The 11,627-nt window shown below is 45.7% G+C and overlaps 1 protein-coding gene across 1 annotated transcript; it reads right to left on the reverse strand.

The window, feature by feature from the left end:
* Nucleotides 1–2,560: 2,560 nt before the first annotated feature.
* LOC119435526 (uncharacterized) lies at nucleotides 2,561–10,109 on the reverse strand (the record flags this gene model as incomplete). Its single annotated transcript, XM_037702354.1, has 3 exons — nucleotides 9,784–10,109; nucleotides 8,851–9,028; nucleotides 2,561–2,780 (listed from the first exon to the last, which is right to left on the reverse strand). Coding segments are annotated over exons 1-3 (724 nt in total), but the record flags the coding sequence as incomplete, so codon positions are not given.
* Nucleotides 10,110–11,627: the final 1,518 nt, after the last annotated feature.

Genomic DNA, 11,627 nt, shown 5'->3' on the forward strand with positions numbered 1-11,627 from the left:
AAGGTATAACGAGAATTAACACCTTTTCAAACCAGGTTATCATAAAATATATCTATTCACCACCCCAGACTAAAAACTCACGTATGCGGTATTTCCGGGAACACACAAATAGTACCTTTACTTCGCTTGAGCTTAATACCTTCAAGACACGTTGAAGGGGTGGAAATACATCAGAAAATAATTTGTATAACACATAATTGAGCATATAAAGAAGAAAATGCATGAGGTAAGTGTAAATGCATAAAACACAATAGGCATAGTCGATGAATTTTTTAATCGATTAACGATTAATCATTCGTCGGTTTAGCATAATCGATTATTCGCTTTCGATGCGAGGATTTTCGTCGATTAATCGATTACTCGACTTTTTTTTCGGGCACTTTAAAAAGGCTGAAACACAGTTATCTGCTCACGTAAGTACCTATTTTAACGTTTGAATGGTGGAACCAGGATAAGAAATACAAGCGTGTAAACCTTGATAAAAATAATGTTTAAATTGTTAGAGGTCAACCATAATTGCCACTAGTGACTAGTGAAGGAATAAACAATATACAGGGTGTTCATATTGATGTTCTGTGTGAAAACGCCCGTGTACTTATATTTAGGTGCACGTTAAAGAACCCCAGGTGGTCGAAAATATTCCGAAGTCCCCCACTACGACGTGCCTCATAATCAGGTCGTGGTTTTGGCACGTTAAACCCCACATTTTTTTTTAAGTTGTACGGAATTTTTTTTTAATCGCGTGTGGCAGGTAGCATAATTCTTATCGTTAAGCTGGGTTCTTCGAATGGGCGGACATTAGTAGCACGAGAAATCGAAATAGAAATTGATCCAATGAACAAAAACGGACTAATGAACTTCTTAGTTCATTACTTTACGACACATGTTGTAATTTACGCATTGTAGGCGGTGAGCTTGCAAGACGCATCCACCTTAAATGAATTTCCACGATCAGACCATGCAGTTTCGAGATATTATTTCTCAAAGTGGGAGACGAAATACATCGGCGTTCCAGTTGCTTCGTGCTTCAATGCATTTTGATAAAAATTAAGCGGAACAACAGTGCATTTTTACGGCGAGTTTGATGGCTCATATCTTCAAGCTGGTGTCATTCTGGAAATTAATTCCAAGTCGATACGCCTGACAAGCTCACCGGCCGCAATTCGTTAATTGCAATATGTGTCATAAAGTAGTTAAGTAGTGATTTTTTGTTAATTAGTTTCGATTTCTCGGGCTAATGTCAGCCTCATGGAACAACCCAGCTCAATGGTAAGAATTATGCTACCTGCCGCAGGCGATTTCTAAAGATTCCGTAAACGTTAAAAATGAACACTCTGTATGTTAAAAATGGCACTTACTGAGGAGGGTGGGCATATAAGAAGGAGAAATTACAAGAGAGCATCGCAGCACGACTGACATCAAGAAGCAACGGCACAACACGTGATCGCCACATCGGAGTGCGTGGTAGGTTTAACGCTGCCTCTCTGCAGGGTGCAGGGCAGAAGCGCATCTGAACGGGTGCGCACCGATTTGAAACTACTGCGAACCAAACATTATCGGCCAATACGTTGTCTCTCAGAGTCACGTGTTGGCCCTATACTGCGAGGTAAAAAGCGAAGGAAATGGCTTGACGGTGAGTTCGCTTGCCAAGACTTGCTGCCTCACGTAATGCTCTTTCCGTAGTTTATTCCTTCCTCCATGGGGGCGGGCTCTCTTCGGCCCCAGGCAGCCTGTGTGACGTGTGCGTAAAGCGGGGAAGCGCTTGACCAGCTCGACAGGACTCGGGAAAACAGTCGACAGTCGCTCTCGGTCTTCGCAGCCGCGCTGTCGTTGCTCGTTCTTCGCATTCTATAGTACGATTTGAAAATTTTCACGCCACTTTAGTCACTGTCTGGAAAACGATTAATCGAACTGCTTTAATCGATTAAACCGATTAATTTGAAGGTAGACATCGATGACGATTAATTCGTTTTGCGGTACACTTTTAGTCGATTAATCGATTAACCGTTCATAGATATTACCATCCCTAAAACACAAATACATGGACTGAAATAATACAAAGTAAAAGTACACGAGCAGATAAGTGCGTTAAACATAAACCACAGTTAGTTGTGAACAGTGCGTAGTAGCACTCTCCAGTCACGTAGATGTATGCGCTCGACAAATCGGCTAAGATAATCAGTCACGCCGGGGAATAAACATGTGGTGTGTGGAGAGCACGACACGGTGCGGTGGTTGGAGACAAGAAGCAGGCGACATGTAATGCGCGCGCCGAGGCGAATTCCGTGCTGGATTGAAAGACGACAACGTCGAAGAACTGCACGTGTACACGCGGCGCAAGAATAAAACTAACAAAAGGAAACGACATCCAATCGCAAGATAACACGGAGCTTCAAATGGCCAATGAGAGAACGACGAATCGGCCAGAGCGGCAGAAAAGCGAGCCGCGCTGGCAGAAGAGGGGGAGAGTTCCAGAAGCGACGCAAGGAGAAGGTCGGCCACCGGACCGGGGGTTGAAGACGGGCCGTCGGGTTCCGGACCCGAGCCACCAGGACCTCACCTGACCGGGACCTCCTTCCCACCCGTTCCTTTGAGTCGCCACTCTGCCCGATCGTCAACTGCTGCCCGAGGTCGGCGAGCTTCTCCGCCCGTAGGCAGAATGTGACCAGTCGGGCTACGGGCCCGAGTTCCACACCCAGCGGCCTGGCCAGAACGCCGCCGCCGTTTGCCCGTGCTGCCGAGCCACCTGCGTTCTCTCCCCACGCCAGAGCTCGAAAGCTCTGGTCGCCCGTTCAACGGGCCAACACACCGACCTTTTGGTGAGACCGACACCGCTTCTCTCGTCGTCTCGTCTCCGTTTCGCCGCGTCGAGACTAATGCGCACTCACACCAGCTGCCTGCCCGAACTTACCTGTTATTACACGTTTTTTGCCGTAATGTCTTTTTGAGTGTTTGTTTTATGGGTTGTTTCTCGTTCTAGTTTTATTAAAAGTTTGTGTGTGTTTTCCAACAAACGGCTTTGTCCTCAATTGGGTTCTCGAAGGCTCCGCCTCTGAGAACCGCCAGAATCATTAAAGAAAAGAACCTGTCATCACAAAACACAACAAAGCGGTGTCTCAGTCGAACGGGCGAAATCGCGTTCGCTTTGTCACTAAAGGCTACTGTTCAAAAAAAGTTTAGCGAAGTAGTGACGGCACAATTTCGTTCTCCTATCTGTTAGCATTAGGCTAAGCGTCTATTAGAGCGAGGCATCTAAAGCCTGGTTCACGTGCAAGCGACGGCGCCTCGACGGTCGCGGCGGCACCGCGATGTGAAGCGACGCCCGTCGCTTGCGGAAAGAGCCTGTGTGCAGAGGGTTTCCGCAGCTCCTAGAAGCCTTGTTGGAGCTTCATTTATCCATGTTTCATTGCGTGTTAGGTGCAGTGTCGTTCTTATGCAAGAGTACGCTTAGTTCTTTATCTTTCTGTGTGCGTAAAAATACTGTGAAGGTTGATTTTTTTCTCAGTTGGTCTCAACTACAGGTGTTAAGAAGTGTAGCCGGAGAGTATAGTATCAAAATTGGTCATGAAACGGATCGGGTCTACGGATCTCGTTGTCGATTGCCGCAAGGCGTTCCGGGCGCCTTCCTGGGCCACAAATACGACAGTATAGCTTGCTGGTCGGTCGGCTTCTAACCAGTCTCTCGTCCCACTTTCTCCTCAAGGCATTTGAGTAGAAGGGCAGCGGCCTCTTGGTTCTACTCGATAAGGGGTTGTCTTTTTTGTTTTCACCGAAGAAGCCAAGGCCAATCTACGAGCTCACACGCGGAAGAGTAGAAAGTGGAAGCTTAGAAAAGCAGCTGCCTGTGCCGTTAAAGAGGAACATGGACTGCCGTTTGTCCCCTATATCCGGACCCGCATGGGCGCCCCCGCCCAAAAAAGAAAAAAAAACATTGTAAAGCGCTGCCGCCCACAAACTATATCGCGCCGTGCGAATGCCTGATTCCATTAGTTCTTTCGTCACTGGTTGTAGTTATCCAGAAAAGCGTAACCTGGCCGGCTATCTTGTACGCGTTCAAAAAGCCGACGTTCGGTTTCGTCTACCGCGATTGCCCAAGCCGCGCCGATATCTCGGCCTAGGCCAATCTAGGCCAATCGCGTAAGGCGAAACCGAAAGTCGGTTTTTCGAACGCGCACAAGATAGCGACCCTGCTTGAGCACGCTCCATTCTCCGCGCCTCGGCACCACCCCCGTCACGAACTACCCTCATCACTCCTCAACGACGCCCCACCATTGGTCAGAAGTCGTCGCTAACAAACTTTTCCAAATGTTTCGATCGTGGTCGTAGTGGCACGCGCCGCTCGAAACATGGGTTTTCGGGCTCCCGTGAAGGCCGCCGCGCCGCTTTTGGGCCAAAATCGCTAGCGTGTGAAACAGGCTGAAGGTGACAGGGACATGCCCAAAAACACTCTCAAGTTCCAGCGATCGCCACAGAGGGGGAAAAGTCAACCGCGGCGCGTTCCAGCATGAAGCGCGCAAGTGGAGCTACTGTATTTAGGTCGCATACTTTAGTATGTATTTTTTCTGCTAGGGGAGCTGAACGCGGGTAAATATTTTATATATAAATGTACATATAGTAACCGACAAACACAGTTAACATGTCATTTTTTACCAAATAAGCAGATCATTGTTTTTATTGCAATTTTGTTATTAAATTCCGTGCTTTATTGCATAAAGGTTTTGAGATCTTACTGACGTGTGATAAGCAGCAGACCACTGGTATCAATTCCAGTCCATACCGTTTATCGATTCAAATTGTACGGCAGTAATATGTGCGGAGTGCGTGGTCGTTTCCTTTGGGCAGCAACACCCAGGTTCATTTTACTTAGACAACAATACTATCTCAGCCAGCTTATGCGTCCAACATTTGATACGACAACATTCGACAGTGAATTTCATCAGCTGCGGCATTTCAATGGCATAACGGCTGTATTCACGGCTTCCGCCATTAGTGATCTACCGCGTCTGGTCGCGCAATGACCTGTTGCTTGAAAAAAAAAGTGCTACCCAGCGCGAAACTTCGTCGCTAGTACCGACCACAGTCTGCTTGAGGACTACCCACGAAAGCGAATTAACCTTGTTGCCTCTGGGCGCGTGCACCGGTGAGTAAAAAAGCAGGGCTTCGCATTTTCAACTTTTAATTTCTTTGCGTGCGACTCGGATAAAACAGATTCATGTAGTCATTTCTTAAAAGTGGAAAATAGCAATGAAGTTATTGCTCTTCAAAAACAATTCAAACGAGGCTCTTGTTATTTTGCCACGTTGCTAAAATTCCTAACGTGGAGTATAGCACAAATAACTAACAGCTTTGGCTGTTTCTGCATAAATGATACACTGCGATGTATTCACTGCACGTTAGTGGCAAATGTAGTTCCGGTGATACAGTTATATTAATTGCGTTTGAGACAAGATAAAGTGAATGTGTTTATTACTAGTATCTGGCCGAAACAATTTTTACTTATTGGAGGCTTGACTGAGCATAGCCTACAGAAGGACAATATTGAAAGAAATGCACACGCGAAACAGTGTTACGTGTGTGTGCGTTTCTGTAACGGATTGTTTTGTGCACTTTTCTTAGTCACACATGAATCACAAACTCGCTACACACTTACACCATAGTAATGGCGGCTCTTTTTTCTTTCAACTCCAGCTTCCAAGACGCTGCTCATATCTGTTCACCCCTTTGAACTCCAATGTCTCTAGACGTACAAGTCAACAGTGAATGTGTCACCACTGGAAGCAACATCAAGGACTAGAATCCTCACAAGGTATGTTTCTGAACACTTCAACTAGAACTGTGATTTGTTCATTTATTGGACTAACTTTTGTTTCTCCATTTTTTGCTTGCATGTTATGGCTTCATCATTTCTCTTTTCAGGAAGATAGACAAAAGCGAAATTATTGGTCTGCAAGCTGCCCATGCCAAGTCATAAGAAGCTCGATGGTCACCATAATGACAACAGGTCCTCTTGAACAACGTGGCTCTCCCTGAAATGTTTGAAAGTTTACCAGGGAAAGCGACAGTGCACAGTTTTGTGTCGTACCAATCGGGGATGCTAAAATTTGACATACAAGCTTATACCCCTGTCACACGGGCACCCGAAAGTCTTTTGAGCAAAAAGACTTCTCCTCAAAAAGAGTTTCGCCCGCAGACACACGACAGGGAGCGATCTCTTTTTCAGAAGCGGTATTTTCTGGAAGGGGAGTTCGCCGATCTCCTTTACGGCCGAAAAGGAGTAGCCTCGAAACCAGTGGGTGCCAGCAATTATCATATATTTAAAAAATAAGCAAATGCGTAATTTTCTGTCCACTAGACTCGTCATAAAAAATATTTTTATGTCTCGCAAAAGGTGTAGTAAACCCAGTAAGGCTCATTTTCTTCTGTACTCTCGTAAGCAGGTCGAACGGGCTGGGGATGTCACGTGATGACGCTTGCAGCAGACGCGCGCCGCACGAACGAGAAAAACCACACGCGCGATATTGCGAGTATCCATGGCCAACGCCGCTGACCGAACAGCCGTGGGCGCACGCAAAAAACAGCGGCTACAATGGTCGGAAAGGGACACGTGGACACTTATCAAGCTGTGGGAAGACAACCTACACTCCCTACGTGCGCAGAAGCACAATGGAGACGTGTACGCCAGCATTGCGGGAGCGCTCAAAAGCGCGGGTGTTCCCCGCACGAAAGAACAAGTGCACACTGAAATAGAGAACTTGGGACACACTTACAGGTGAGAGAAAGCATGGCAGTAAGCTTGGCGCGTCCTAGCCGCCTGAGAGCTGTGTCATGCACAGCGAGCTCTCGTTTTCGCTGTTGCATACATAGGTCTTGGCATTCTGCTTGGTTTCGGATATGATGTGTTTCGTTGCATTGTTATAGCGGTGTATTCTGCGGCGCAAAAGTGAACTGCATGGATTTCTCTGCAATCGTTTTCAGTAACAGCTTATTTCAATGAATGCTAATTAGCAGTCACTCGCGCTGAAAAATTTACAAACGTCTATAAAGCCTGGTGTAGTTACCAGTTATGAGCGGGAACGTGTCATATAAAACGAAGGGAAGGCGCACTTCATAATGCGCTGCTTTCCGTCACGACGGCAGATATTACGAATAATTAAGTCGCCAGCACGTTTTAATATCTACAGATGTGACTGACAACTTCCATTTTTCTCGCACAACTCACGCAATGCTTTTCTCAGAGGTGCGAAACATCGCATGCACAATTTTCTCGACAGAGGTTTAACTTCGCTAGTTCATACTTTATTGAAACATGTTGCGTTTTGCATGCACTGGTAGTTATTGCTCGGTGAGATTTAATAGTTGTTTACTCACTTTTATTTTCCTAATGTTCAGGAGGTGCCCGAAACAACTTGCAACGGGGTCCTCCCCACCAAGCTGGCCATTTTTCACAGAAGTACACAGGTTCCTAGGCTCCCTGCCTGTAAACGACCCTTCCTAATGGAGGAGGCTGGGAGCGGCATAGGCACCACAAGCAGCAGTGCCTCAGTAGAGGAAGTAAGTAACACCTAGTGACAAGCATATTCTTTATTGCAACGCAGCCAAGTAAACGTCACACATGGAGTGATAGATGTGGCTTTTACTGTTTTGGAGCTGTAACCCATTGCTTAGACGGGTGTAGCACACTGTGCATGCAATTACGAAAAAAAATGTGTAAGAAATTCACATTAGTTGTTCATCACATAATGTATTGACTGTTTTCAATAAATGACACTCAATGAACACATTACTAGTGGCACTCAATATTTTCAGAAAGCATTTTCTTTTGCATATGATAAGTTACAGCAGCGCAATTAAGTACGATTTAATATGACACAGTGGTACAAACACATATAGTTTAACACGAATAGTACTGAGTGAATACAGTGTAGAATGAACATTAAAGTGAAACTAAAATTAGTCAAATGAATCTGCTACAGTCGCATCAAGATATTGAAAATTCATATTTGCTGCTGCTTAGCATGTGAACTAATCTAGTCAATTCATTTTGGCTGTCTTCTTGAAACGCAGCTCATCTTCGGCATGATGGACTCCAGTTCATCGTCCTATCCAGATGTCGAAGCCACAATATTTGAAGAATGTCCCCCCCCCCAGTCTCCGGCACCTGAGATGGCAACCAGCCACCACGACGAAAACTCCATTCAGGGAAGCAGAAGCCTTCCAAGTGAATGCTCGGATGGCACCCTGGAGGAAACGGAGGGCCACAACTGCCGACTTCCAGGGGAAGATGCTCGAGGAGCAGCGGCTCCTAAGAGAGCAGTTTGAATTACCACACAAGGCGGAGATGGAGATTCGCAACAAGTCACTCAAGTTGCACGAGAAGCTTGTTGATGCAATGGTGCTATTTTTTAATAAAAACTAATCCCCTGTTATAGTTGTTTTTTTTGTTCAACGTTTTAGCTCCTTTGGCTGTAATATTGTACAAGCGCGCCCCTTATGGTTGCTCCATTTCCAACTTGTGCTTCTGTTGCGCGTGATGGCTGTGGAAATTCAGCATTGCACTGCTGCACCTCACTTAACCATTGCGGGTGGACACTGTCGTTAAAGTGCTCGCAAATGTTGCTTAGCACGCAACATGCTCGTATTGTCAAAACGGGCATTGTCCACACGACACTCCATCCTTTTTGCTGTGAAACGAAACTGGACCTTAAGCCTCCCGAATGCGTTTTATACTACTCTCCTCGCTGCACATAAATGATAGTTAAAATTTTTTGCAGCGTCGTTCATTGCACCGCGGTGTCCAAATGGCTTCATCAGGTTTCGTGCCAATGGAAAAGCCTGATCACAAAGAATTACTGGTGGTACCGCTATGCTGCCTATTGTGGCAAGCGGGGTTTCAAAAAGCGGACTGTCAATGATCTTCGACAGCTTTGAAAGGCCAAACACGTGGGCGTCGTAGCAGCGTCCAAGGGCACCAACGTTGACATACCTAAAGCGGTACTTGTGATCCACAAGCGCCAGCATGATGCTGTACCTGCAAAGAACACAGCGCAGAGTGACTAAAGCTCAGTTCAGCATGGTAAAAATTATGCGGTTTTACGTGCCAAAACCACGATTTGATTATGAGGCATACCGAAATGGGGGACTCCCGAAATTTGGACCACCTGGGGTTCTTTAACGTGCGCCCAAGTCTAAGTACACGGGTGTTTTCGCATTTCGCCCCCATCGAAATGCGGCCGCCGTGGCCGGGATTCGATCCCGCAATCTCGTGCTCAGCAGCCCAACACCATAGCCACTGAGCAACCATGGCGGGTGTTCAGCATGGTACTACAATGTGCAAGCTGTTTTTTTTTTTGTTTGTTTGTTTTTTTGCAGTCATACAGTTTATTTTACTTGTGTCTGTTAAGTATATTTCGTTCTGTGCAGCTGAGATGCTGCTGTGTTCTCTGGCACTTATTCGAATGTTGTAATTGTTACAGCTATTACAAGCCTTTTATTCTCCCTGTTACATTAAATAGTTTACGCCAAAACTGTGCCGCTGTTCTTCTTGCTCTGGTGTAAGTAAACGTTGCAAAATGGTAGTAACCAAATTATGCGCCGACCCAAAGCTTCTGGCCAAGTGGAAGAACGCACACTTTTTTTTTTCTTGAGATGCAGACTTGCCCGTGAGGCATAACGCTTGGTATGTATTGTGTAACGAAAAAGTTTCAGTAGCACTGCTTTCCGGCTACAGTAATTTGGCACAAATCGGAACTTTTGCACGAAAGAAGTTATATTAAGCCCACTTACCAGCCTTTATAATTATGGTAGTCTGTGGCGTGCTCCTTTGGTGGCGAAATGGGAAAGTGGCATCCATCGAGGGCTCCGACACCTTGACGGAAACCGCAGACAGCTTCGAATTCCTGGATGTGCCTTGCCATTTCCTCAGCAGTAATCATCTTGACCCAGTTGCTTTCGAGCACAGAGACAACTGCCTCGCAAAACTGCCTGTACATGATGTTGACGGTTGAGCGCCCAACGCCGAAAAGGTTTGCCACAGTTCGATCTTCGGCCGACGAGCACAGCTTGTATAGGCCAATTGCGACTCGCTTCTCGGGGGGGATCGGCTCACGCATGTTGGTGCTTTGTCGTTCGAGCACAAGGCGCAAGTTCTCCACAATGAACCGGAACGTCGAAGGGTTCACTCGAAACGACTGCTTAAAATTGTGCTCACCGAGATGAGGCACAGTTTCCTCGAACCATCTTTCATGACGGTTGAAAGCCCAGGTCGCTCGGTTGCAGATTCTGGCAGACAGCGCCGAGGCGTACAGTATGGAACTATTCAGGATCAGCTGTTGCCTTATACCAGTCTTTGAGTGCATTCAGCTGCTTCTGCTTCGGTTTCTAGAGCGAGAATCCTTGCCATAAGACACGCGATTCCGATTTTTTCCTCGGTACGGTCACCCATGATAGCAGTACGAAAGCGGGAAGGCTGTTGTTTCTCTTCACATATGGCACATAGCCCCCCCCCCCCCCCACCTAGTGGGATCGGCCTAGAATGGGCGGTTTAAAACTCCTATTCAAGAAGTCAACAGAAGTTTTGACACTGACGCGATATGTCGCGGTGTTCAACGTGGAACAGAACGTTCGTGGCGGGAGCAAAACACGACCCACTGGTCGGGCATGCTGAAGCCAACGTAAAAAAACATAAACAGAAGCCCAATGTTGCCAGACAAACATGTGCACTTCGCTAGTTCTGCAAACGCTCTTTAAACTACTACAATAAATCTTTATATCACCGTTTTTATGTTAAATTTATTACAAAAACGTGTAAACAATAAGTTTTCACTTTATATTTCGAGATACATAAGTTTTTTTTTGCCGATATTATTTCGAACGCTAGCGCCTCGCTTTCGGTAGCGTGTCCAGAAGGAAACACTAAAAGGAGATCGTCGGCGCCGTGTGTCTGCTGCGCAACCCGTCTTCATTCAAAAGTCTTTCAACTTGGTAAAAGACCGCTTGCGTAAAAGAGTTTTTGCGTGCTCGTGTGACAGAGGTATTACTTGCTTATAAGAGTGTTTTATGACAATCAAGAAGTAACACATTGAGTCCCAACTTGTTTCTTCTCTAGTCAATATAGCCATGACGACCAAAACAGAAACAATGTAGCAAGCTCCTACTTGGTTATGCGCAAACTCAGTCATCTGCTCTTTGTAAATTGGCTTGACGGGCGTTACCATCAAGTATCACATGCTCCCTCACAACGATAATTTCTTACATGAAAATGCGAACAATGTTAAAACAGTCAAAAGCGCTCAATGGAATTTTAATGCAATTTTAAGGAAAGGGTACATCATGTTGACTGAAACTGTGGCAGTCACTCTTCATTTTATTTTTTATTTAAAGTACCCTCAGGGCCACATGACCTTAAAGATGGAAGTTCCGATTACATAGTAGTAGAATAAAGCGAACAAACAAGTGCAATGAATTCTGGTTACGTAAAGATTCTCCTTATTATACAATGTTAGCTAATGCTTTGCAAAAAAAAGTTTGTTATCTGCGATGGTTCCGATACTTGGTTCTTCCTTTTCTGAGATGTAAGGGGGATCAAGTATTGAAAGAAAGACTTCGTGTTACATGAATGAATTCCTACC

Source organism: Dermacentor silvarum, unplaced genomic scaffold, assembly GCF_013339745.2.
Source record: "Dermacentor silvarum isolate Dsil-2018 unplaced genomic scaffold, BIME_Dsil_1.4 Seq770, whole genome shotgun sequence".
NCBI lineage: Eukaryota > Metazoa > Arthropoda > Arachnida > Ixodida > Ixodidae > Dermacentor > Dermacentor silvarum.